The sequence below is a fragment of the Caretta caretta genome, chromosome 19 (genome assembly GCF_965140235.1).
Source record: "Caretta caretta isolate rCarCar2 chromosome 19, rCarCar1.hap1, whole genome shotgun sequence".
In the NCBI taxonomy this organism is placed as follows: domain Eukaryota; kingdom Metazoa; phylum Chordata; order Testudines; family Cheloniidae; genus Caretta; species Caretta caretta.
Genome location: NC_134224.1, coordinates 19071057 through 19098824, shown reverse-complemented (window position 1 = coordinate 19098824; position 27768 = coordinate 19071057). Strand labels below are relative to the sequence as shown.

Here is a 27768-nt window from a genome sequence, read left to right as displayed (position 1 = left end):
GTTGCCTATATAAACTCTGCTTGAGCCCCCTGGTGCTTATGCATCATCAGAACTATTTCTGTGACCATTTCATATTTTTTTTTCCACAGGGCCTGATTTTTCTTGTTTTTCAGCACTTTGTGTATTCACAGCTTCCCCCTGACTTCAGTAGCAAAAATGAGTGCTAGTCAGGGCCCATGTATCTCATGTTGGGCACCCAGAACGTGAGGAACACATAGTGACCCTCTGGGAGAAGTTTGGTTTAAATGACTTGCCCAGCATCAGGAAGAGCTATCTGGTGGAGGCTGGAATGGAATCATTTTCCAGGGTAGCATTCAACTGCTGTAACTATGAGTCCCCTGCCTCATTTGCTACTACCCACCTTCCAACTTCTGCAACAAACAAGGCTGGGATGCTATAGATAATAGCGTCCTTCACTACACAACCCTGATTGAGTCTCTGAGCAACATCTGTCCTGTGCACTGAATGAGGCAAGGGTCCTGTGACCAAAAAAAAAAAAGGGGGTGGGGGCATGTGTTCATGTATTACAGACTATCATGATTGAACCTGGGTTGTAATTGGCAACCTTAAATCTGGCAGTTCTACATTTCAGTTGCTTCAGTTTGCAATGTTAATGTTTTCGATGTAGGCCTTTTGTATGTAAACGAGAGCAAGATTTTACTGTTCTTTTGGCACCGCAGAAGCTGTCCAGCTTCGGGAGCTGGATTCTTCCTTGTTCACACATCAACAGAACTGGCTTTGCCCTCTAGTGTCTTCAGATACTGCTCTCAGTTACACCTGTGCAAGCCCACTGAATGCAATATTCTGTTCAGGTTATTGTAGCAGCAGAGGTGTAGCCAAGGGTATAATTTTGAGGACAAGTGATGTACAGGTGCAACTGGCAGCTTTTGGGGTATGGAATCTAGTGATGCACAAACCAGAAGCACTAACTTGACTTTCGTATGTCTGTACTGCAATAAAAAACCCACAGGGCTGAGTCTCAGCCTGACTCAGCCAACTCGGGCTCACGGCTTGGACTGTTGAGCTAAAAATTTGAGCTTGGGCTGGAGCCTGGGTTCCAAGATCCTCTGCCCCATCACCTAGCCCCAGATCCCAGTATGCGTTCATAGACTTGCTGGAGAGTAGACAAGAATAAATGTGGAGCTCTACGATGATGATGACGTTAAAGTCACACTACAGAGTATAATCCTCCCTTTGGCTGGATGAATAGCAAAAGGGCCTTGCTTTCAGTCAGGTGGAGGGGTTAGGTTTCAGATCTCTTTAGATTTCTATTTCTACCTGTTCCTCAAAGCAGTCAGCAGGTGTCTTCCAGCCTTTCTTCCACTAAGCCTGTCATGCCTGCATTGTGCCCAGATACCAGGGGGATGTGGAAGGTGGGGAAGTGTTCTCTTGCACTGCATGATGCTACCGTTGAATAACCTAAAGTTTTACACCATTAAAATCAAACAAGCCATCCAATTATTTCTCTTCCCTCTGCCTTGTGACAGATGCATTTTGTTGCATAGAGAATATTGATCCTGAGGCTTCAAGATATTTTACCAAACTTTAAATAAAACTGCTGGACTTGTATTGTGACACTTTTTATTGTGTTTTTTTGCCACCTTATAAATGAGAGCCAAAGACCAAGGGCGCAGCAGGGTCATTCACAAGCATCACACTGGGCATGCCAAAGGAAGACGGCAACAGGCTTGCTCACAAGCACGCGGTACCCTGTGAGCTGAAGGACAGGTGGAACATTAGCACCAGTTGTCTCCAGCTGTGATCAAAGATGTAGCCTCTGGCTGTCTAAAAATGGCTGAGACAAACCAAATCACTGAAAATAATGGGGGAGGGGGTTCACAACTGCAGCTTTTTACAGCGTTCGCAAAAGGAGAAATGAGTTCAGCGGGAGCTGTAGAGTGTCTGTTAATTCCAGCCCCTGGAAGTGTTTCTCCATAGTGCCTTGGTGTTTGAATTGTGTCCTCAGAGAGCCAGGGCAACCTCTCCAATTACGTAAATGTGTGAGTAATTTGTGTGGGTCCCAGCTGTAGCCAGCACTGCACTGTACAAAATATGCTAAACAAACCCTAACTAACCCAGTTCACTGCATGCTGGCAGCTGCACTGATTCTCATCCAGGAGATATTCTGAGGCTTACATTGCCAAACCTGGATGCCTAAAGTTAGGTTTCTAAATCAATAGTGACGCACCGAAACAAAGTAGCCCAATTTTCAGCAGGGTCATGTCCCCACATATCCCACTGACAGCAGTGAGAGCTGCTCAGCACCTTCCATAATGAAGCTGCTTCTATTGAGTCTAACTTTAGGCACACAGGGTTGAAAGCTTTGGCCGGCCTTGATGACCTACAATATTAAACCCCACCCAGAACAGCATGTAGCAGCTGCAGAAAAGTCGTCTTTGTTATCCATGCAGTGAGGGTGAAAGATCACTCAAGCGCTACCCCACCTCCTGGTAGATGGCTGCCTATGGGCCTGCTCAGGGTGTGAGTGCGCTCAGGTGAGGCTCCAGGGGTGGCGCGTTTCCAGCCCCTTACAGATGTGAATCAAGGTGATTCAGATCAAGTATCCCCATCCCAGAAGTTTACAGTGGGGTATACAGGGGTAAGAACAGGTGTTTTCCATCACAAACAGGGTTTACAGTTTGATTCAATGGCTCTCAGCACCCCCACTATACAAATTGTTCCAGCCACCCTGGTTCCAAACTACACAGCTAAGGACAGCACTCCCCTTACCATAGGACCAACAACACCAGCCCTCTGCTTTAGTACATAGAGGACAGGGCAGGTCTCTGAATGTGCAGGCTCGCTTGCTTGCAGCACAATGGAGCAGTGACTGCTGGAACCCAGCTGTCTCTTCAGGCTGCACCAGAAAGGGCAGTTGGAAGCCACTTCATAGGACTCAGTGCTGCATTTAGCTTTTGTGAGTGCTCATCTCTGAGTTGAAGAGCTGGAAGTGGCTTTGGCGTAGGCCAGCATCTTTTCGTGTCCTGTGGGCTGGAGTCCTAGTAGTGAAGAACAGCCTTCTGCATTTTATCAATTGTTTTTATAAGGTCTTCATCAATTAGTTCATAGTCATGGTCAGAATCCTCGCTGGCATTTGCATCTAAAAGGAAGAGGAAAGAGAATACCATGCAGGTGCTGTGACAGCGTTTGGGATGTCCTGGATGACTCCATGTGCTAAGATACTAGGGAGGTACGGACTATAGAAACCCTTTAGAGAGGCAGATTCTTGATCTCTCCTTCTTCCCTGCCAGTGTTGAGAGGCCTTGCGATGCAAGAGTAATACTTTTATCTGAGTACAACACTAGCAAAGGTGACTAACAGCAAATATCCCAGGAGCAAGAGCATAAAAAGCCATGAGCAATATAGTGAGTTTGCATGTTGCTAAGAACGCAGCATGTGTTGTGCTCAATTAGACCAATAACCTATCCAGACTGGTGTCCGGCTTCTGTCAGTGGCCAGTATCTAATGCTTTGCAGGGGATGACAAACAAAACCATTCCATGAACCTAGAGCCAGTTTTAGGGTTAGTGGGAGGGCTGTTAGTGGGAGGGCACATACTTTCCAGCCCCTGCGGAGATCGGTTCACACCCTCAAGCATGAGATTTGTTTTTATGACCGTAGCCTACTTCTCTGTATCTGCACTGGCATGAGGGTTACCCCTTGCTGCGTGCGCTCCCTGAGTGAACAAGACAGCCTGATTTCTTCCTACATTATATTAACAAAACTTTAAAGAATATGAAAGTTGCAAAATTGAGCACTCAAAAGTTAGGAAGCATCAAAATTAAGGTTGTGTGCCTGGACAGCCTCAGTGAGGTGAGGGGTGGGTGGGGTTGTTCCTGTTTTACACATAGGGACCAGAGACACAGAGAGGTTAAGGCCAAAATTGTTATCTGGTCCACTAATTTTGGGTGCCCAATTTGAGATGCCTAGACCCTGCTTTCCTAGAGTACTGATATGCATTTTATAGTACCGTATATGTTCAAGCACAGATCCCACTGACCCTAGATCAGATCAAAAATTTCCTGCTGAAAATGGTGTTTTCTGAAAAATGACTATATATTCCCATGAAAAATTTAATTTTTGTCAGCAAAAATTTTCTAAACAAAAATTGTAATCTAATTTCTTTTCAAATTAAATTTTAATTTTAATTTTTGAAATAATTTTTTTTTGAGCCTTCAGGTTTTTTCCCCCTTTCTCACTCTTGTTTGTTTGTTACTGAATGCGGTAGAATGAATAAGGTCTAGAATTTTTTCCCCTCCCTTTTCTCCTCTGTAAGTTGTCAAATCTTTGCCAACTTTAGAAAAGTTACCAAGGGACAAAAGGAGAAATGAAACTGTCATTCTATTGCTTGGCAGCTTTTTCAAAGTTGAAGATTTGAAACACGACAGACTGGAAAAAGAAAGAAAAAAAGGACTGTGTGAGGAAAACCCTGGACCACATTCATTTTATTGCACTCTGGCAAAAAGGGGGAGAACTAAATTTTGAATATTCAAATTTTTTAGTAAAACAATTTAAATAAAGTTTTTACAAAAAGTGCAAAATGGGTCCATTTCAACCCTTTGAAACAGGAAGAAATTCCAAACGGCCCAATGTGTTGCAAAGTGGTTTTTCCATTTCTTGGTCAAATCTAATCTCTATGCAGGCTGATAGGGGCTGGAATGTTGATGCTGCAGAAGCAGGGGAAACCCCCTAATAACGAACTTCCGGGCCCCTGCAATGGTCAAACACTCCCAGACCCCCTCTCCAGCTCCTGGCTTCTGGTGTTCTTGCAGGAAGCAAGTAATTGTTTCCCACTCGCCTTTTTAGAATTGTATCCAACATTGCGTCCCAAGCAATGGGGGCATTATGTCACAGCCCAGTAGCTCGCACCATCAGAAAAGTTTCCAGCCTAAGTTTTCCCTTAGCTTCATCAGATTAGTCCTAATAATTTTACCACAGTGCATCACTCTGTGCACTTCCTTTTCATCCTTTGTGCTACAGCAGCATGTCTATTGGACAGTCTTACCTCTGGCCTCTTTGAAGGGTTTAGTAGGCTTAGGGGCGATCTGCGAGCCAGTGTGATGTAGCGAGTACTCATTCGGGGAGCTCTGGACAATCGGCCGACTCCTCGCATTCCTAGGCTTGGAGGATGGCGGCACAGACTCCTTGGGTATGCACTTTGACTTGGACAAAGGGGGCAGTGGCTAATGGGAAGAGGAATAAGATGGATTTTAAAAATGAAAGGCTGTAGCCCCGTCTGTTGAAGATGCTGGTAGCGGGGTGTGTGGACTGCAAGCAATGGGATAGTTGCCAAGAAAATCCAGTCCCAAATGGACACCAGAGAGCCGGGGTGCAGGATTTCTGCTAGAATTTCTGCAGGGAAGTGGGGTGATCAGCAAGGACTCCAACCTCTGCAGGGGTCCCCTTCTTTCCCAGCTCTTCCTGTGCTCTGCTGCCTGGCTGAATACCACTGTGGTGCAGTAAAAGAGCTGCTCTGCCCAAAAGGGGGATAGGCAACAAAAGCATATATCACACACACACACACCCCCACCGCCCACCCCCTCCCTCGTATAGGAAGAATCAGATCGGTACCTTTGGTTTCTCAGTGACCTCTTTGGCTCCAGGTAGCTGGGTCCCTGCTTTGTCCCTGAACTCCTTTCTTTTGGGGGGCCGTGGTGGGGGAGCCTCATTGCTAGGCATCAGCTTTAGCAAATGATAATAAAAGGATTCTGTCAGCTCTTCGACTTTTGACCTGTCTGTCAGGGGTGTCTGTGGTGGGGCAGGCTCCTCTGTGAAGAACAGGGCCATGTCCAGCCACTGAGGGGGGATCTGGAAGCTCACTGACGGCGCCTCGCACAAGCTGGTCACTAAGAAGGGCTCCGTGATTCGCGCTTCCAGCCGCAGAGCGGAGAAAGAGCCCAGAACATCATTGGCAAGGGAAGAATCCTTGGTTGCCACCTTGACCTCGCAGGGCAGCTGAAGCTGCTGCACTATCTCGGGGAGGCTGTATCTCCTGCTGTCGCTGACCTCTTCCACAAAGCCGCCTTCCAGGTGCAGCGGCAGCATGAGCTCCTCGCTCTCCTCGCCCTCGCCGCTGCTCCGGCTGCACAGGAGGACGTCGATGGACTTGTGTTCTGCCTGCCTGCGGACCTGGGTCTTGGCCAGGTGCAGCACCTCCAGCCGGTCCCCCATGCTGAGAGATGGCAGATCCTCCTCGGTGCTCTCACAGTCTTTAGTCACCACCACCCGCAGGCACTTACCCATCCCCAGACTCGTTGTCAGGTCAAAGACTGTGGGGAACTCCCGGGGGCGTCTTCGAAATTTGCCCTGGTAGGTGCTGGAGAGCAGGAAGTGCCGGGAGCCCCTCCTGCCCTTGCTGGACGAGGCGAGAATCCTCCAGGCACAGCACTTGCCATGGATTTGGATCTTCTGCCCCTTCTGCAGGCGGGGAATCCAGTCATTCTCGAAGATAGGCAGGTTCTCAGGACCCTCCAGGATCTCAGCCTGCATGGGGAAGGCCCCCTCCAGCCCCAGGACCTCACTCAGCATCAGCGGCTTGATGAAGTGGATGTGTTGAGACTCCTCAGTGACATCCTCCACATCCACTTCCAGGGTGGAAGGGATTTTCACCACCTCCTTCCGCACTGCAGGGGGGAGACGCGCATCAGTGAGAGCCAGCAGTCCCAGCCCCAGCCAGTGTCACCCCATTGACCCTGGTGATGGACCTGGGAATCAGGCCCCAGACGTTTTTGCAGCCTACAATAACCAGGGGTTATCTCCCTGCCAGGGAGACCCTGGGTCTCCACTGCTGCTCTTGTCCAGGCTGAGATGCTGGCAGGATGCACTGACCCTGGCTCCAATACTGGTTTAAACTCAGCATGGCAGCTGCCATCTTGATACCCTGGGGAATGAATAGGGGACACCCAGAGCTGAAAGCATGAGCTGCTGTAGCATGAGCTAAAGTTTCTACCTGGGCTAGATCAGAAGCCTGTCCTCTCTGGATCGGCACAGAGAGGTCCTGTAACACATTGATCAGTGGGTACAGAAACACAGTGTCTAGTTGCTTGCCCCCCTGGGGGCAGAGTGCGTGTGTGTCTAACTACCTAGCCAATATGGACAGAGATAAATGTGTTAGGTCAGCGGTTCTCAAACTGTGGGTTGTGACCTGATTTTAATGGACTAGACGATTACATAGTCCCTCCTGGTCTTGGAATGTGGGAATCTATGAATCCAGGCTGGCAGTTCCTAGGTTCCCATGTAAATATCAGCATCATTACCATTCCATTGCTCATGTGAAAAAGGAGAGTGCGGGGTACAATTTACTGTGACTGCTCAGTTTGATGCCTTACATGGGTGGCGCTTGGGAGATGCCATGACTTATCCCACCCCCCAGTCAAGAAGAAGCTGAGCCCAAGGAGCCCCATCAAGGTGAGCCAGGGCCAAGGAGCCCAGAGGAACCCAGGGGCAACACCGTCATATTTTGAAGACCTGCGCAATTTACTGTGGGCAGCAGCATCACATATTGGTTACACACACAGATGGGGCTTGGGAAAGTACTTCCATCTGGCTATCCAGTCTGGCCCCTGGCTTAGATTGGCTGATATGGACTATTTGGGTTCTTAATAGCTTCAGTTAATGATTTAAATAAATTCCTCAGTTCACTGAAAGGAAAGTTCTTCCCCCAACAAAGTCACCCAGAGACAGCAACACACACATTGAGATGGGCACACACAAGGGGGACCACCTTTGCTGAATGGAAATAAGGAAAAACGACAACTTTAGGGGACACTAAGGGACATTTTAGGGAAACACCATTTCCCTTTGCACAGCATGGATTGTTCTCTCAAGTGTACAATACAATTATCATAAGCTTCAACTTAAAGTTTAAAACGTACTAATGATCCGTTTTAGTGCATTTCAGTACATCTTACAATAAGGGCTGGGTGATTGCCTTAAAGGACAAATCAATGAAATAAGGGGCTGCCCCTTAAAATAAAGGATGGCTGGTCACCCTAGCACACATTGAGACTCCAAGACACACCTCTCCCACAAACTGACCCAGAGGCACGGAGCCATACACACATCACTCCATCCAGCTCTCTCTCTCTCACATACCCGCCCCCCGCCCCCCGGCTGCATCTGTACTCACTGTGCATTATCGCCTGCACCTCGTACACGGGGCAGAGGAGCAGTGAGTGCCTGCCGAGGGCAGAGCATTTCAGGCGCTGGCCCCTCAGGGCTCCCGACTCCAGTACCTGGCTCAGCGTGTAGCTCGGCTGCCCGCTGCACTCACAGAACTGGCCCTGGAAGGAGAAGGGGAGGCAGAACGAACGCTGCCCGTTCTGCCCTGTGGTTGTGCAGTTGGCAAGCTCCTGGCCCTCATGCCTGGCCACTGAAAGCAAGGAAATGGGCTGGCCCTTGGGAATGAACTGCCCATCCACGGTCAAGTCAACTGCTGAGGCGAAGGCGAAGGGCATGTCCTGGAGCCCTGCTGGCCTGCTCCTGGCGAGCTTCTTCAGGCTCATGTATGACAGCTTGTCTCGGCTGGGCTGGAAATGCCCTGCAGGAGGGCCAGAGGGAGCTCACAGTTAGTGGGGACGTAGGGTTGCCGCGTCTGGGATGATCCTGAGCCCATAACACTGGACAGTTGGCTGTGAGCACTGGAACCCAGGCAGGCTCCCCAGGACGGCTGCCTCAACAAAGGGATGGTGCTGGGAAACCCTGGCCAGGCAACCCTGAACCAGGGACCACAGGTGCCAACTTTTGTCGGCGCCAGAGGATGTTTGCACCCTCCCCGCACCCCCACCCCATTGGATCCCTCCCAAAATCCCCACCCCAGCCCCGCCTCCGCCCCCAAGCTCGCCACGTTCCCCCTCCTCCCCCCTCCTTCCCAGGCTTGCCGCGCGACACAGCTGGGAGGGAGGCGGGAGAAGCAGGACCCAGGGCGCGCTCAGGGGCGGAGGCGGAGCGGAGGCAGAGGTGAGCTGGGGCGGGCGGGCGGGCGGGGGGGGGGAGCTGCCGGTGAGGGCTCTGCACCCACCAAATTTTCCCCGTGGTGCTCCAGCCTCAGAGACCCACGGAGGTGGTACCTATGCCAGGGACCCTGGGAATGAGGAGCCTCAATGGAGCCTCGTCTGTACGCAAGCCTGAGCCAGGCTCAGATCCCAGCAGCGCCTGCGTGAAGGCCTGCCCCACCCCACCACCCACCCCACCAGGGCAGCGGGGCTGGGGATTAGCCACACCCGCCTCCGCAAGTGCGGCCAGAGTGGGGCGTGGCCTGGAGGCGATGGGCATGTGGGTGGGGGGCCGGTGCAGGGGCGTGGGAGGGCGCCCCTGGGTGAGGTGGGGGGTGTGGCCTGCGTGTGGTGGCCAGGGTGTGTGTGTGGCTGGGGCATGTGTGGGGGACCTAGGGTTGCCAACCCTCCGTTTTTCGACAGGAACATCCGGTCAAAAAGGGAACCTGGTGGCTGCTGACTGGGCCATTGAAAGTCCGCTCGGCGGCGCAGCAGAGCTAAGGCAGGCTCCCTACCTGGCTCCGCGTGGCTCCAGGAAGCAGCTGGCATGTCCCTGTGGCCCTTAGCTGCAAGGAGGCTCCGCGCACTGCCCCCACTCCGAGCACCGGCTCCGCAGCTCCCATTGGCCGGGACCGTGGCCAGTCAGAGCTGCGGGTCTGTGCCTGCGGGCGAGGACAGTGCGCAGAGCCTCCCTGGCTACCCCGGCGCGTAGGAGCCAGAGGACATGTTGCCGCTTCCAGGAGCCGCCTCAGGGAAACAGTGCCTGGAGCCCACACTGTACCCTGAACCCCCTCCCCCAGTGCTGAGCCCCATCCCACACCCCAGCTCCCTCCCGGATCCACTCCACACTCCCTCCCCCAGCCCTGGAACCCAAACTCCCTTCCAGAGCCTGCACCCCCTTCCACACTCCAAACCCCTTGGCCTGGTGTGGGTTCTGGGCTGGGGCAGGGGTTGGGGTGTGGGCAAAGGGGGGAATTCTGCTGCTTCCGGGAGCTGCGCGGAGCCAGGGCAGGCAGGGAGCTTGCCTTGGCTCCGCTGAGCAACCGACTGGACTTTCAAAGGGCCAGTCAGCAGTGCTGACCGGAGCTGCCAGGGTCCCTTTCGACTGGACACCTGGCAATCCTAGACAAGCGTGTTCGGTTTTCTGCAATCAGAAAGCTGGCAACCCTAGCAGGGCCTGTTTGTGGTGGGCAGGCACTGTTCGGTTACATGTGGCTGGTGTGTGGGGGGGAGTGACGCCTATACGTCATGGCAGGATGCGTGTGTGGTCTATATATACGGGTGGGGTGGGGATGGTGAGACTGTGTGTGTGCTTATGGCTGGGGTGAGGATGGCCAGTAGATAATGGCAGGGGTGGGGGTATGTGACGAGGCTGGTGTGTGTGTGTGCTGGGGTGCGAATGGCCTGTAGGTAGTGGTGTGTGTGTGTGTGTGTGTGTGTGTAAGGGGACTGTTGGCACCTCACTAACACTCATTGGGGGGTTTTGGTTGATCTCTCCCAGCACTAAAAGAAAGGGGAAGGGTGGATGGGAAATCAGGACCCTGAGACTGACAGTCCCCAGGAACAATGAGGAGAGGCCAGTGCTCCAGGTCAGCCTGATTAACAGGGTGGGCAGGCAAATAAGGGAGTCAGGAGGCCGGGGGGTCGGTCTCCTGTGAGCTGGAATTGCCTGGAACAGAGTGGGGCCGAGCTAAGGGGAGAGCAGTGGCCCGAGCTGAGCAGGGGAGCAGAGCCGGGCCAGCCAGAGAGCCGGAGAAGCAGCCCAGGGAGCAGATCCTGTGCTGGGAGCAGGGCTGCAGCCACAGAGCAGGGTGTGGTGAGCAACTGGGGCCAGGCAAGGGGGGCCTTGGGCAAAGGGCCCAGCGCAGAGAGACACCCCCAGCCAAGGGTCCTTGCAGGCCAGACTGGGAGGGGTATCTGAACCCGACGGGGGGCTGACCCTGGGAAGGAGGGTCCCACCACCCAAAGCCTGGAGGTGTGTGGCCAACACCATTGCAAGCGTCCAACCCGCAGCATCCCTGCAGCACGGCCAGGGCCGGAGAAGGGGCCTGGGACTTACAAGGAGCAGACTCTTAACTGCCCTGACGTTCCAGAGACACTGTTTGTGATGTTCCCTGCCACAGAGCGGGGTGATGTGTTTCCTTTAACCGTTCCCATTTTTCCTTATTCTTTTTAAAATTAATTGTTGATTAAACAACTTGTGTTTGTTTTAAATTGATGTAATGATCAGTGAGACAGGGAAGTGCCCAGTGCAGAGAGAGTACCCCAGGGTGGGGACACCCTAGCCCCTGTCCTAGGTGACCACAGCAGAGTTGGGGGTCGAGCCCCCCAGGAATCCTGGGCCCATCCTTGTTGGGGTTGCGAGGACTCTGCCAGGCAGGAGAGTGGAAGGGGAGTCCTCAAGGGCAGGGAGGCCTCTGGGTAAAGGAAGTGGGAGCGAGGATCCTTTTGCTAGCCCACTTCACTGGGATAGTGCAAAAGCCACGAAAGTTCCCCACAATAGTGGGACCAATCTCCCGCTTACATATGGCTGGGGTGCGGATGGCCGGGAGGCAGTGATGTGTGTGTGTATGTTTGGGTGTGTGTGTATGATTGGGGTGCGGATGGCCGGGAGGCAGTGATGTGTGTGTGTATGATTGGGGTGCGGATGGCCGGGAGGCAGTGATGTGTGTGTGTATGTTTGGGTGTGTGTGTATGATTGGGGTGCGGATGGCCGGGAGGCAGTGGTGTGTGTGTGTATGATTGGGGTGCGGATGGCCGGGAGGCAGTGATGTGTGTGTGTATGATTGGGTGTGTGTGTATGATTGGGGTGCGGATGGCCGGGAGGCAGTGGTGTGTGTGTATGATTGGGTGTGTGTGTATGATTGGGGTGCGGATGTCCGGGAGGCAGTGGTGTGTGTGTGTATGTTTGGGGTGCAGATGGCCGGGAGGCAGTGGTGTGTGTGTGTATGATTGGGTGTGTGTGTATGATTGGGGTGCGGATGGCCGGGAGGCAGTGGTGTGTGTGTGTATGATTGGGTGTGTGTGTATGATTGGGGTGCGGATGGCCGGGAGGCAGTGGTGTGTGTGTGTATGTTTGGGTGTGTGTGTATGATTGGGGTGCGGATGGCCGGGAGGCAGTGGTGTGTGTGTGTATGACTGGGGTGCGGATGGCCGGGAGGCAGTGATGTGTGTGTGTATGTTTGGGTGTGTGTGTATGATTGGGGTGTGGATGGCCGGGAGGCAGTGGTGTGTGTGTGTATGTTTGGGTGTGTGTGTATGATTGGGGTGCGGATGGCCGGGAGGCAGTGGTGTGTGTGTGTATGATTGGGGTGCGGATGGCCGGGAGGCAGTGATGTGTGTGTGTATGATTGGGTGTGTGTGTATGATTGGGGTGCGGATGGCCGGGAGGCAGTGGTGTGTGTGTGTATGATTGGGTGTGTGTGTATGATTGGGGTGCGGATGGCCGGGAGGCAGTGGTGTGTGTGTGTATGATTGGGTGTGTGTGTATGATTGGGGTGCGGATGGCCGGGAGGCAGTGGTGTGTGTGTGTATGTTTGGGTGTGTGTGTATGATTGGGGTGCGGATGGCTGGGAGGCAGTGGTGTGTGTGTGTATGATTGGGGTGCGGATGGCCGGGAGGCAGTGATGTGTGTGTGTATGATTGGGTGTGTGTGTATGATTGGGGTGCGGATGGCCGGGAGGCAGTGGTGTGTGTGTGTATGATTGGGTGTGTGTGTATGATTGGGGTGCGGATGGCCAGGAGGCAGTGGTGTGTGTGTGTATGATTGGGTGTGTGTGTATGATTGGGGTGCGGATGGCCGGGAGGCAGTGGTGTGTGTGTGTATGTTTGGGTGTGTGTGTATGATTGGGGTGCGGATGGCCGGAAGGCAGAGGTGTGTGTGTGTATGATTGGGGTGCGGATGGCCGGGAGGCAGTGATGTGTGTGTGTATGATTGGGTGTGTGTGTATGATTGGGGTGCGGATGGCCGGGAGGCAGTGGTGTGTGTGTGTATGATTGGGTGTGTGTGTATGATTGGGGTGCGGATGGCCGGGAGGCAGTGGTGTGTGTGTGTATGATTGGGTGTGTGTGTATGATTGGGGTGTGGATGGCCGGGAGGCAGTGGTGTGTGTGTGTATGTTTGGGTGTGTGTGTATGATTGGGGTGCGGATGGCCGGGAGGCAGTGGTGTGTGTGTGTATGATTGGGTGTGTGTGTATGATTGGGGTGCGGATGGCCGGGAGGCAGTGATGTGTGTGTGTATGATTGGGTGTGTGTATGATTGGGGTGCGGATAGCCGGGAGGCAGTGATGTGTGTGTGTATGTTTGGGTGTGTGTGTATGATTGGGGTGCGGATGGCCGGGAGGCAGTGGTGTGTGTGTGTATGATTGGGTGTGTGTGTATGATTGGGGTGCGGATGGCCGGGAGGCAGTGGTGTGTGTGTGTATGATTGGGTGTGTGTGTATGATTGGGGTGCGGATGGCCGGGAGGCAGTGGTGTGTGTGTGTATGATTGGGTGTGTGTGTATGATTGGGGTGCGGATGGCCGGGAGGCAGTGATGTGTGTGTGTATGATTGGGTGTGTGTGTATGATTGGGGTGCGGATGGCCGGGAGGCAGTGATGTGTGTGTGTATGATTGGGTGTGTGTGTATGATTGGGGTGCGGATGGCCGGGAGGCAGTGGTGTGTGTGTGTATGATTGGGTGTGTGTGTATGATTGGGGTGCGGATGGCCGGGAGGCAGTGATGTGTGTGTGTATGATTGGGTGTGTGTGTATGATTGGGGTGCGGATGGCCGGGAGGCAGTGGTGTGTGTGTGTATGATTGGGTGTGTGTGTATGATTGGGGTGCGGATGGCCGGGAGGCAGTGGTGTGTATGATTGGGGTGCGGATGGCCGGGAGGCAGTGATGTGTGTGTGTATGATTGGGGTGCGGATGGCCGGGAGGCAGTGGTGTGTATGATTGGGGTGCGGATGGCCGGGAGGCAGTGGTGTGTGTGTGTATGATTGGTGTGTGTGTATGATTGGGGTGCGGATGGCCGGGAGGCAGTGGTGTGTGTGTGTGAGGGGGAGGATGGGGTGTGTCTGGGTGGGTGGCTGGGTGCCTACCTGCAGTAGGCTAGGTGGGCATGGGGTGTCCCAGTTTACCTGTGAAGTTCAGAGGCAGCTCCGTTGCTTGCCCAGTCTCTGGATCCTCACAGGTGATCTTCTGCAGGCGAAGGCCAGTAATCTTTACCAGGTCCCCGGTTGATAAGCAGCACTCTCTGCCGCCCATCTCGTACACAGACCCTGCAGGGGAACAGGGAGGCGTTCACAGGTGTGTCTGCGGTTGCGGTCAGACTGCACTGGAATCTCACTGTCACCCAGCAAGGCCCTCGCCCCCCAGGAAGTACCACACCCTGGAGAAGGCCCCCGCCGGAGAGGAAGGACAGCCCAGCCCTGCTCTGCCACAGACATCCTGCGACACCCAGCGCCTCCGAAGTGCTCAGGTGCCTAACTCCCATTGATTTCAGTGGGAATCGGGTGCCTAATTACCGCTGGGGTTCTGGACCTTAGTCTCCCTGGGCCTCAGCTCCCCGTCAGTACAGTGGGGTTAGAGTCTGTTGCACCACACGGGGGCAAACACAAGAAAGACTGTGAGGTTCCCAGGTATGCCAGTGCTGGGCCCGCATCAGTTCCCACCCTCGGCAGCCAGAGCCTGTTGGCTAACCAGCGATAACCGGCGGAGGACGGCCACCAGGCCCGGCAGGAGGGGGGCGGCTGCACAGGCCTGCAGTCCAGGCCAGGGAGCATGCTCCTGGGTGGGGCAGGGGACCCCTCCAGCCAGCAGCAGGACTGAGGAGGGCTGAGAAGGGGGTGGGTGCGGAGCAAGGGCAAGAAGGTCTCCCTGTGGGCAGTGACTGTGATCCCGTGAGCCTTTCCCCTCTGGAAAGAGGGACGTTCACATTAACGGGCAACACTGGGGCCGTGGCTGCAACACGGCAGCTGGGGGGAGAGGCGGCACTTCCTGAGCCGGAGAAACGGCGAGCTGGGAGAGCACCCTGCAGAGACTGCCCCACCCAAGGGTGCGGTCACTGCAGACAGCAAGGCCATGGGAGCACTAGGCCCAGGCCTTCTGCGGCTCAGGGGTTGAGGGGCCCCACTGCAAATGATGCCGGCTCCCAGGACCTGGGTACCAGCCCGACCTGGCCTGGACACCAGCAACTGTAACAAAAGTCTCGACCTGAGCGGGGAGACAGCTGACAGAGAACCCCCAGGCTTCCAGGATGGAGCCACCTGTGGGGGACCGGTCACACCGGCTGGAGGCGGGGGTGGGGGGGCCAGTCGAGCCGGCTGGAGGCGGGGGTGGGGGGCCAGTTGAGCCGGCTGGAGGCGGGGGTGGGGAGCCAGACGAGCCGGCTGGAGGCGGGGGTGGGGGGCCAGTCGCACCTGCTGGAGGCGGGGGGGCCAGTTGAGCCGGCTGGAGGCGGGGGTGGGGAGCGAGTCGTGCCGGCTGGAGGCGGGGGTGGGGGGCCAGACGAGCCGGCTGGAGGTGAGAGTGGGGAGGCCAGGTGTGCCGGCTCGAGGTGGGGGTGGGGGGCCAGTCGAGCTGGCTGGAGGGGGGTGGGGGGCCAGACGAGCCGGCTGGAGGCGGGGGTGGGGGGCCAGTCGAGCCGGCTGGAGGCGGGGGTGGGGAGCCAGACGAGCCGGCTGGAGGCGGGGGTGGGGGGCCAGTCGCACCTGCTGGAGGTGGGGGTGGGGAGCCAGACGAGCCGGCTGGAGGCGGGGGTGGGGGGCCAGTCGCACCTGCCTGAGGCGGGGGGGCCAGTCGAGCTGGCTGGAGGTGGGGGTGGGGGGCCAGTCGAGCCGGCTGGAGGCGGGGATGGGGAGCCAGTCGAGCTGGCTGGAGGTGGGGGTGGGGGGCCAGATGAGCAGGCTGGAGGGGGGTGGGGGGCCAGTCGCACCTGCTGGAGGTGAGAGTGGGGAGGCCAGGTGTGCCGGCTCGAGGTGGGGGTGGGGGGGAGCCATTGTGCCTGCTGGAAGTGGGGGAGAGGAAGTGGCGAAAGTAGCTGAATTGTGGAGGCTCCTGGGGGGCACCTCTTGTTACCCCGCAAGGTGAAGGCAGGGCTGTCGCAGCCTGGAGGAGAGTGCTGGAGCGGCCAGCAGGCTGGTGGTGTGAAGGGGCTAGCACCCAGCCACCATGACAAGGCTCCCTGTTGCTAGAGGCCGGGGGTAAAAAGGTGACTCACAGTCCTGGGTACCTCAAGAATTGTCACACCCTGCCCTCCCCCAGAGCTGCAGGCTGCCGGCCAGGCGTTCCCTCATATGTGCAGTGAAGCACACGGCCTAATGGCTATTTTAATGCTTATGGGAAGCTGCTGACTAATTTTTCTCACACTGAATCATTTCCAGTTCTCATTCAGTGCTACTGAGACTAGCCACCCCCACGCAGAGCCAAGAGTTCTGCTTTTTCTGCGCCCTGCGTGGGAGTGATCCAGCAGAAAGGCTCTCAGCATCACAGCTGGTAACAGACTGTCAGGGCACCCCGGGGATGATGTTCTCTGGATCATTCTCCCTGCGTTGGCTCGAGCCAGGCCCCGAGTTCGTCCCAATGGCACGGGGACCGGAGATCAGTGCCTCCTGGTCCCAAGCAGCTTGTGGGGCTGCTTCCGTCTGAGGCTGGAACTGGTTCCTCATTCCTAGTGCCTTATTCAGAGGCCAAAATGTTGTAAAAGTTCATCAGTGTAAGATTACATAAATGTCACCGAACGTGTGATTGGATTGTATAACTGGCTACGTTAGTAATTAATGCGTTATTAATTACTTACTGTCCAAATAAGGAATTGGCCCTTGATTGGCTGAGTGACCAAATAACTCTGGGTCACCCCAGGTGCCATGGCCCTGTGACCATCAGAAGGAGCTGGACATGCCACTCATTGTCCCAAAGCATTTTCTTTGGCCTGTGTCACAAGCGCCTCACCTCCGAAAACATACCTACCTGCATGGGCGGTGGGTATCGTGGGCCGGGGAAGGCTGTGCGTCCCCAAACAGCCTGGCCTGGCCCTGCCCACGCTGCACCCCCAGCTCCCCTCCTGCCTGCTCTTCTCTTCTGCGGCTGAGAGGCTGGAGCAGGCAGGCTGGGGCCTCAGTGTGCACAAGACCCCAGGGCTGAGGCCATACCATGCAGCCCATCCTCCCGGCACTGGGGCTGGGGACACATGGGGTGGGGGCGGCCGGGCGCTCCGGGCTCCAGTCGGGGAGGATGGGCAGAGGAGACTGGGCCTCGGGCAGAGGGGGAGGGGCCGGGAGCTAGCCTCCCCCAAGGGCGCGTTGACCCACTGCCCAGGCCGACATACGCACACAGTTATAGTTCGCAAATTATCCTTTAACAAGGACCTGGGGGCTCAACTCCCATAAGTGACAAAGTACTTCTTGGGCCACCTCAAAATGACATGTCCTTTGCCCCATCTGCGTGTTCTGAGCGCACCCCGACTGTGGAGTCTGCTGCTGAGTGTTTGCAGCGTGGGGCAAGAGTGGGCTTGGGACGGGAGGAGAACCTCACATGTGTTACAGTGGACAAATAGAGCTGGGCAAAAGTTCCCCGTTAAAACTCCTTTTCATCATAAAATTGGGTTTGCCACTAACCAGATTTTTTTCGCAAGAAGTGTCTGTTTTCTGGAGAAAAATTCAACTTCTTGTCCAGCTATCTAACCCCTGAAAACGGAGACATTCATCTCCCAGTGTGATGCTGTGACAAAAAGCACTAATGTGATCCTTGGAGACATGAGTAGGAGCAGAGTGATTTTACCTCTGTACACTGCATTTGTGAGCCCAATACTGGAATGGTGCCCACAGTTCTGGGGTCCACATTTCTAAAAGGATGCAGAAAAATTTGAGAGGGTGCAGACAAGAATCACAAAAATAATTCAAGGTAGGGTGACCAGACATCCTGGTTTTAAAGGGACTGTCCCGTATTTAAGCCCTCCTGCAGCAGTCCCGACTTTTTCTTAAAAACGGACAAATTGTCCCATATTTTCCGTCTCCCCCCAGTCAGTATTGGCAGGTCCTGCTTCTGACTGGATCCCTGCTCACCAGTCTCCTGCCCACCAGTGGTGAGTGGGCGGGGGGTCCAGTGGCTGACAATGGGGTGGGTGTGCAAGGCTGTTGGCGGGATGCAGGTGCAGTGCGCGGGGCCGGCCACTCTTTGTGAGGCCAGGGTCACAGACACAACACTCAGCAGGATGCGTATTTTAAAAGTTGTTACAGAATCAAACACAGGGTGATAAATGTAGCCATTCCCCCCCGCCCCCCCCGTTCTGAATTTGTCTAAGAAGAAAACGGGGTTCCTATTGATGTGTTAATTTGTAACTGTCTGTATAATTTCTGTGCAACAGTTTGGGACAAATTGTTGGAATACTGGGTTTGAGTTATTTGTTTAGTGTATGATTACTTAGAATGAAAATGCAAAATAGAAATGGGGGTATGATATTTGGTGGAGTTTTGCTCACTATTAAACTCCAGCTCTGGGAGTAACAGATCCTTATCTCTCCATGACAGGATAATGGTCACATGTGACTTGAGTTGACCTGAGAACTATTTGGTAATTTACTGTCAATCAGAACATAGTTCCTTATTTAAGTGCTATTTGTTTCCTTCCTCCACGGACTCTGTAACCCCCTCAACTTGCTTCCTCCAAGGTCTTTGTGACACCGCACACCGCAGCTCTCTTCCTTCACAGACCTTGTGAAATGCCCCCAACCTACTTCCCTTGGGATACTTCCATGGACCCTGGGTACCTGCTTCTGTCCCCTCACTCCATGGACCCTGTCATAAAAATAAAGGGAAGGGTAACCACTTTTCTGTGTACAGTGCTATAAAATCCCTCCTGGCCAGAGGCAAAACCCTTTCACCTGTAAAGGGTTAAGAAGCTAAGGTAACCTTGCTGGCACCTGACCAAAATGACCAATGAGGAGACAAGTTACTTTCAAAGCTGGAAGAGGGCGGGAACAAAGGGTTCTGTCTGTCTGTGTGATGCTTTTGCTGGGAACAGATCAGAAATGCAGGCTTCTAACTCCTGTTAAGTTCGTAAGTAATCTAGCTAGAAAATGCATTAGATTTTCTTTGGTTTAATGCCTGGTAAAATAAGCTGTGCTGGAGGGAATGTATATTCCTTTTTTTGTGTCTTTTTGTGACTTAAGATTTTGCCTAGAGGGATTCTCTATGTTTTGAATCTGATTACCCTGTAAGGTATTACATCCTGATTTTACAGAGGTGATTCTTTTACCATTTCTTTAATTAAAATTCTTCTTTTAAGAACCTGATTGTTTTTTCATTGTTCTTAAGATCCAAGGGTTTGGGTCTGTGTTCACCTGTACCAATTGGTGAGGATTATTATCAAGCCTTCCCCAGGAAAGGGGGTGTAGGGCTTGGGGGGATATTTTGGGGGAAGATATCTCCAAGTGGTCTCTTTCCCTGTTCTTTGTTTAATACGCTTGGTGGTGGCAGCATACTGTTCAAGGCCAAGGCAAAGTTTGTGCCTTGGGAAAGTTTTTAACCTAAGCTGGTAAGAATAAGCTTAGGGGGTCTTTCATGCAGGTCCCCATATCTGTACCCTAGAGAGGTTGCAGCCGATGAAGTGAGCTGTAGCTCACGAAAACTTATGCTCAAATAAATTGGTTAGTCTCTAAGGTGCCACAAGTCCTCCTTTTCTTTTCACAGAACAGTCTCTCTCTTAACACATTGTCTTTAATGTCACAAATGATTCTTACCTCTGACGAGAGACTCTGTCAGCTCACCAAAGTCACAGGTTTTAATGAGTCTTCTTAATTCTGAGTTATATTGTCATCATAAAGTGTCATCACTTTTTTCATGCATGTTAAAAATTTGTGCCTCTCATAGGGGTCTCATTCCTTTTTGGCATGCAAAAATGTGGCATTCCTCACATGTGGTCTGTAGTTTACTAAACTTCATGATTTCATTTTCTTCAAACTTAAAGTTGCTATAAATATCCAATGCTTTCTCCCCAACAATATGCAAAAAGATTGATGGCTTCTGTTTATTATTTTTCTCCTCTGCCCCTATAGCTGCTAAATACTAGTCTCAAAACTCTGTCCAGATTTTTTCTCTGCAACATTTCCTGGAAGTTGCAGACTCGATGGAGGTTGTAACACATCCATGTTTGGCTTTCTTCTCTTCTTAAGCCTAGCAGACTACTATTGGGCTAATAAACTATGTACACAAGCCTTGTTCTTTATTTGCTCCTCCACATTCTCCCCTTTCCTCTGTCTTCAGTTTCAAGCAGAGGAGTTAACATCAAAATGTACTGCAATCACCCTCTCATCCAGCTCTCCTGTCACCCTGTCCTAATATTGGGGTTCCTCAACTCAGTGAACGAGAAAAGAATAAACTTTTATGAAAAAACTAGAGTGCATCAGTGGTAAACTACTATGCGTAACTCCCCTTAGTTCTCCACCCTCCGCTTCCAGGGCTTGGCTCAGAATTCCTATATTCAGAATACTGTCCCTTGTGAGGAAGGTTCTGGAAATTATAATCTTTCACAAACATTGTGAGCGTGCAGTAAGTCTGAAGAGCACAGCAAGCATGCAGAGTTTATAAACTACAAGGCCAATGGAGAGCTGAAGATGCCATAACTCTATTCTTTTACTATCATGTAGCGTTTTCTATTGTGGTCACACTAAAGGGGAAGCTGGTTGGGCCCAGGGTGCTGGCCCCTGCACAGACTCAGTTGAGCTCACAGTGTCTGCCCCCAGGAGCTTACAAATTATAAGAGTACGGAATGGATCTGCTGAAACTTTACAAGTGAACCTGTTCATTAGTTTAGGAGTCAAAATGAATTTAGAAACGGGCCCTTTAAGAAATTGGCATCTGGTGTCAGATCTTTTCCTTTTCCCTAATGATCTTAAAAACAGAATAACATGGAACCTTCAAACTTCCCTGACAGTTAAAAACTTCTCAAATCTCATGCATTAACTACATGAATCGATATTTCCATCTTGTGATTCTTCATAATTGAAACTTTGTCTTTAGCAGGGCAGATGAATAATGTTCTACCCCAGGGGTTTTCAACCTTTTCCTTTCTGAGTCTTCTCCCATACTATAACAACTCCATGGCCCACCCGTGCCACAACAACTGGGTTTCTGCATCTTCAGTAGATTGAAAGTCAGGGCCGGCGTTAGGGGGTAGCAAGCAGGGCAAGTGCCCAGGGCCCCATTGCTAAATTGCTCAAGCTTTGGTTTCAGCCCCGGGTGGCAGGGCTCAGGCTTCAGCTTCAGACCCAGGCCCCAGCAAGTCTAACGCTGGCCCTGCTCTCCAGTTTATTTTGGTGGACCCCATGTAAGCTGCTCACGCCCCCCCTGGACCTCCGGACCCCTGGTGAAGAACCACTGTTCTTCAGCAGCTTCCCCAAAGAACTGCCCTCTTTCAGAACAGCTTCCATCTCCTGTTGTCTCAGTGGGACTGAGGCCACAGGCTGCCTTTAGCAAAGATGGTCATTGACTTTTTCACTGGCTCCTCACAGTGTTCCTTCCCTGCCCCTCCAGAGTACCTGCCTCTGAGGGCAGTTTGGCTCCTCTCCCATTGGGAGAAATGGGGTCTGGCAGACACTTGCAAAGATGGCAATTCCTTGGGAGTCACTGTGAAGGAGATTTTATTCATAAGCTTCTGCTGAAGGAGACAGCTTCAGTTATTAAAAATAACAGTGAAAATGGCCATTCAGCCTAAATACTGCTTTCAAAAAGTACCCATTGTGCCAGATCTACTCAGCACTGGCCAGGGGGAAGCGAGGAGGATGGAGCAGGGAAATGTGGGGGACAGGAAGGGGGTTCTGTGTGTGTGTGTGTGTGCGAGAGAGAGAGCAGGGGAATGGGGTGGGGAGGGGTGCAGGAAGGAGAGGGAAGCTGGTGTGTACATTCCAGTTTTTTGTTCTGGCAATGCCAGGGTTGGAAGCCCTGGACCTGGCCAGTCCATCCTGGAGACTTTGTGCTGCTCCAGACTGGGGTAAAGCAGCCAAAATGCCCTGGGAATCTGGCCTGAAAAGCTAATCAGAAAAACAAGTGTGGAGGTTCCTTTAATTTTAAGAGTTAATGCTAACAACCCTCTTCAGAAGGGAACATCACAAAGCTCACAATTGTCTGCCCCAAGTGCAAGGGGCATTTCTCTGACCTTGCCATCTCTAATATAAACATCTCGTAACAGGTATATATTTATTTAAACAAAAACACACCCTACCAAACCAAGACACTTTTCTGCATAGGTCACCCTGTCGGGAACGGCTGAGAGAACAAGAACACATGACCCATGTTCAGTCATGTAGCTTAATCTACTCCTGGAAAGTGCTCAGATACTATGGTGATGAGTGTGGTATAAATACCTATATAGCATAGAAGGGAAATCTCTACCCATCAATCTCTGACTAGCAGGGATTAGGATGAAGCCTTAATGGGGCAGATTATCCCACATCTGCCTCCTGTGGTGTTTCTCACACCTTCAAGTTTGCGGGTGACACTAAGCTGGAGGGAGAGGTAGATATGCTGGAGGGTATGGATAGGGTCCAGAGTGACCTAGACAAATTGGAGGATTGGGCCAAAAGAAATCTGATGGGGTTCAGCAAAGACAAGTGCAGAGTCCTGCATTTAGGACGGAAGAATCCCATGCACTGCTACAGATTAGGGACCGAGTGGCTAGGCAGCAGTTCTGCAGAAAAGGACCTGGGGATTGTAGAAAAATGAGGCCCTGAAATATAAACCCTTGTATCAGAGGCCCGGTATGAGACCTGAGGCCTGAGTTAAAGGAATGGTCAAGACTTTGCTAACATAAAGCAAAGTTAAACTGTGAGCCAGAGACAGGCCCTGTTCACAGAAGTTGGCAAGAAGAAGGCTGCTAATTGGACGTATACACATATCTAAAGAGGATCAAGCACTAATAGGATAAACAGGTGCCAGGATGGCACCAGAACAGTCCAGTACGAACACATTCCACAGAAATAACGAGGAACAGGCCGACCCATCCTAAAAGACAGGGTCAAAAGGATAATATGATGGATAGACTCATTTGTTCGAACCAACATGTACCAGGAGAGAAGCAGCACCCCAACACGCAGAGGGGTTGTACCTCGATATGTCAGGAGTGATGTGTAACTTGTTTGTACCTGTGTATAAGAATGCACCCCTGAGGGGATGTCTTTGTCTGGCCTAGGGGGCAGTGGAGAGTCTCACCACTGACCGAGCCGGTCCGTTGGCAGGGGGCACACATTCGTAGTATGTCTTGTAGCGTCGGCAAGGAACTATTACTGTGCTTCGTTTGACAATAAACCTGGCTGGGTGCCTTCGTACCTTATCAGAGACTGTGGTCATTGTGGGTTCCCTCGGGGTCTGCTGTGTCAGCTATCTGCGCAGAGCCAGGGCAGCACACAGGGGGAATGCACGCACACAGCCGACTGTTATCAACATTGACCAGAGCAGAGCACCACACCGGTGATGTCTGACATCAGGGATTACAGTGGATGAGAAGCTGGATATAAGTCAGGCTTGACAAAGCCCTGGCTGGGATGATTTAGTTGGGATTGGTCCTGCTCTGGGCAGGGGGTTGGACTAGATGGCCTCCAGAGGTCCCTTCCAACTCTGTTATTCTATGATTCTAAGTCAGCAGTGTGCCTTTGCTGCCAAGAAGGCTAACGGCATATTGGCCTGCATTAGTAGAGCATTGCCAGCAGATTGAGGGACATGATTATTCCCCTCTATTTGGCACTGGTGAGGCCACCTCTGGAGTACTACATCCAGTTTTGGGCCCCCCACTACAGAAGAGATGTGGATAAATGGGAGAGAGTCCAATGGAGGGCAACGAAAATGGTTAGGGGGCTGGGTCATATGGCTTACGAGGAGAGGCTGAGGGAACTGGGCTTGTTTAGTCTGCAGAAGAGAAGAGTGAGGGGGGATTTGATAGCTGCTTTCAACTACCTGAAGGGGGGTTCCAAAGAGGATGGAGCTCAGCTGTTCTCAGTGGTAGCTGATGATAAAACGAGGAGTAATGGTCTCAAGGTGCAGTGTGGGAGGTTTAGGTTGGATATTAGGAAAAACTTTTTCACTAGGAGGGTGATGAAACACTGGAATGGGTTACCTAGGGAGGTGGTGGAATCTCCTTCCTTCGAGGTTTTTAAGACCCGGCTTGACAAAGCCCTGGCTGGGATGATTTAGTTGGGGATTGGTCCTGCTTTGAGCAGGGGGTTGGACTAGATGACCTCCTGAGGTCCCTTCCAACCCTGATATTCTATGATTCTTCTGAAGGTGCTGGCCACTGCTGGGGACAGGAGACTGAACTAGACCAGCCATTTCTGTGTTGACTCTACAGCTCTTCAAATCATCGCCCATGAACATCCTCGCTGGGTTTGTTGTTAATGGTCATGGATGGACAAGGAAGGTGAGATAATATCTTCTTTTGAACCAACCTCTAATTCCGAATGAAGCTGGTCCAGTAAAAGATATGACCTCCCGCACCTTGTCTCTCTGATAGCCTGGGACCAGCACCGCTACAACAATGCTGCAGTGGCCACGGATGACATTTTTAATTTAAAAAACAAGGAAATTCTTCCAATGAAGTTAAGGCTGAGAGGACATGTCAGTAATTTAGGGTAAAACACATTCCAGGGAGGGTGTAATTATCCCAACCAACCATTATAAACCCAGACAATTCAAAGTTAGTGTTAAACTGAAACAAAATCTAAACATGCTGAAATATGGAAATACACAGCTAGGGTATGCAAACAACCTTAATTCTGCCCTGTAGGGAGATGTGCGGGTTGGCACGCACGCGCGCACATACGCACAGGCACACACAAACACTCATGCATGCACACACAGAGAAAGAAAAAATTAGATATGCCTTTAAAGATCAGTTTGATCTAATATAGGGCCACAACCCTACAATGACTTAAATATAATACCTCTTAAGCTTAACCAACACCATAAAACCCATATGCTGTCACTACAGGGCAGAGTTCACTGCATATTTTCATGCTGTTACGTATTCTTAACTCCTTCTTAACATTGCTTGCCTCAGCACTAGCTGGTCTCTCTCTCTAACTCGACCTCTGCCCCCGGGAAGTGTTCCACCTGGGAATTGGCAGCCCCAGCTCAGCAGGCAGGTCTGTGCCCTTCTGGCACAGTGCCGCTGGTTTATAGGGACTGTGGAGCCAGAGGCCAATGAATTGTCTCATGCTGCTGCCCATTGTGCAGTAGCTGAAAACCTTCCCCATCAAATCAATAGCAACAGCTCAGTTCCTTCATGCAGTCTCTGTCCTTCTTCCGTTACGGGGTCAAAACTGCTTGGGGAGGGGTTGTGTTTGTCACTGTTCAGATTGTATTAATTTCCCTCTGTTGGCTGGATGGGGGGTTACATGGGCAGAAGAGGGCCAGTATAACTTCAGCAGAGACAGGCTTTTGTGGGGGGGCAGGGTGCATGGGGTTTCAGTGCATTGCAATGGTCAGATCACAGCCCACTCCACAAGCTGCTTGGGTACAAGTGAGGGCTCCCTGCCGATGCATTGGCAGAAGGACCCTTCCCCATTGCTGGGTGTTGTCACCACAGTACCTCCTGCTGGTGTGGGAGGTGGCGCAGAGCGGTCGCTATCAAAGCACTCCATGCTGCGAGCACAGAACGAGGTGAGGCTGGGCTGGGCTGGACGAGCCCTGTTCTGCAGTGACTACAGGCCGCACCCTGCTTCCCTGGCTCCTGAAGGAGTTCAAGGCTTTGCAAATCTGGGTCTCCAGGCCCCACTCCACTGGCACCAGCAGCAGAGACATACTGGCTGTGGCTGGGGAGAAGGCAGGTACTCACCTTGGAAGTACACCCCGGAACAAACCTTCAGCACCCTGGGCAGGGATGCAATGTCCAGGGACAAGATGTACTGCTGGAAAGAGAGGGGCTCCATGGCTCCGCACCCTCGCTGTGGCTCTGCTGGGATCCGAGTGTAAGAGGAGACCGGGCACTCTAGGCTTCGCTGTGTCTTTCACTTCTGTTTTTGACTGAAATAATTTCCTTCCCCAAGCAGAGGCGGATACTGCTGGCAGTGCTCCAAGCCTCTTACAAAGCCCTGGCTGCCTCAGTACCGGGACTTCTACCCCCTCCCTTTAGGCTCCCGTGCATCATCCCCACCAAACAGTATTTTCACCCCCTGCCACGGCCTCACATGCCAAAATTCATAGCCCCCAGCAGGGCCGCTAGACCGAGCCCCTGAATGCACAGCGTCCATCCTAGCCAGCATTTACAGGCTTGTTCAATGGCTTTTGCCTCTCCTGCTATAAAACCTGTTCCAGCGCTCTGGGTGCTTGGGCCTTTCTGTGCTGACGCTGCTGCTCTGCTTGGAGGGGTTTTGGTCTGTGAGCCCTGAGATGAGGAACTGGGTGCATTGGCTTAGCAGAGGTCCTGGTATCTCGGCCTGTCCAGACCAGACAGTCTCCGCAGTGTGTCTCCCTGGCTCACGCTGCGCCTGGCTGTCTAGCCAAGGCCGAGCTCAGAGTGCCCTGGAATAGATGCCAACCTGCCCCTGCCAGGGCCAGCTGTGACCACTCTGGAGAAAAGCCTGGGGCCCTTGCAAAGGGAGGGATTGGAAGCAGGGGAGGGATGTGTGTTTGGTGTTGCCTAATACAACCTGCAACCCACTGCACACACACCAGCCCTCCATCTGCCTCTGGGCCTCCTAGCTCCACTCGCCAGCCCCCCATCTTCCCCTGGAAGGATACCCAAGGCTCTCCTCCCAGCTGGGGGGCCCACTGGGTCTGCGCTGTGCATGGCATGGAAGGGGGCATGTGGGGTAGGGCTTAGAGCAGGGGGATGCAAGTCAGCACGTCCAGCCTGTGCCCCTCACTCTGCCCCAGCCTTCCTATAGGAGCTCGCGTGAGTCACGTCCCCAGGCTGTCCAGAGAGTCAGGCGCTGTGGTGTGGGGCCCACTTTTCCTGCCCTGGGCCCCGCTGTGACATTGCACTCTGTATGATTTTATGACAATATGCTAATGAGTGTGAGTATAATGTAACTGGAATATGCTTCATGCAAAAGGTCTCTTGTAAGGTATCATTACAAAGCTTATAATCTACGGAGTGTGGTCATCCTATTTGTATGTATGTATCACTCTTGTATCTGAAACTAGAAATATGAAATATAACTCTGAGGGCCTATTGTAATTATGCAAAGTGTGGGCCATTAATGGTGGTTTGAAATCTTGATGGCTCCCATCAACTAGGACAATTGACTGTAGATGGCTCTGTTTACTTGTAAGTCTTCCTGTATACGTGTGTGCTGGCAAGTGGGTAATGACGTCTTACAGTGACATGTGATCATGTCAGCTGACCTGGAATCCATCTTCAACCTGGTGCTTTTCCATTTAGAAGGAGGGGTGGGAACCCAGAGAGGGACAAAGGATTCCTACCTTCTGCAAAAGATATATAAGGGAGTGTAACAGAACAAAGGGGGCTGCAGTCATGAGAAATCCCCTAGCTCGCACCTGAGCTGGAACAAGGGCTGTACCAGGGGAAAGGATTGTGCCCAGACTAGGAAGGTAACCAGTCTGTGATAGAAGCTTATTGCAACATCTCTGAGGGTGAGATTTTATCTGTATTCAGTTTTCTTACTGTACTAAGCTTAGACTTCTGTGTTTTATTTTATTTTGCTTGGTAATTCACTTTGTTCTGACTGTTATTACTTGGAACCACTTAAATCCTACTTTTTGTATTTAATAAAATCACGTTTTATTTATTAATTAACCCAGAGTATGTATTAATACCTGGGGGGAGGGGAGGCAAACAGCTCT

The 27768-nt window shown here is 52.4% G+C and overlaps 1 protein-coding gene across 1 annotated transcript; it reads right to left on the bottom strand.

Moving 5' to 3' along the window:
* Positions 1 to 1564: 1564 nt before the first annotated feature.
* On the bottom strand, positions 1565 to 26562 carry THEMIS2 (thymocyte selection associated family member 2). The gene is made up of 6 exons (XM_048825897.2): positions 25799 to 26562; positions 14116 to 14256; positions 8128 to 8538; positions 5571 to 6622; positions 5005 to 5182; positions 1565 to 3100 (listed from the first exon to the last, which is right to left on the bottom strand). The coding sequence occupies exons 1-6, from the start codon at positions 25890 to 25892 to the stop codon at positions 3000 to 3002; spliced, it is 1977 nt and encodes a 658-aa protein (XP_048681854.1). The 5' UTR covers positions 25893 to 26562; the 3' UTR covers positions 1565 to 2999.
* Positions 26563 to 27768: the final 1206 nt, after the last annotated feature.

Coding starts and splice junctions, on each gene's coding strand:
- THEMIS2 (XM_048825897.2), bottom strand. CDS start 25,892: ATGGAGCCCCTCTCTTTCCAGCAGTACATCTTGTCCCTGGACATTGCA. Junction 5,183..5,570: donor AGGTCACTGAGAAACCAAAG/GTACCGATCTGA, acceptor TCTTCCCATTAG/CCACTGCCCCCTTTGTCCAA. Junction 3,101..5,004: donor ACCCTTCAAAGAGGCCAGAG/GTAAGACTGTCC, acceptor TCTTCCTTTTAG/ATGCAAATGCCAGCGAGGAT.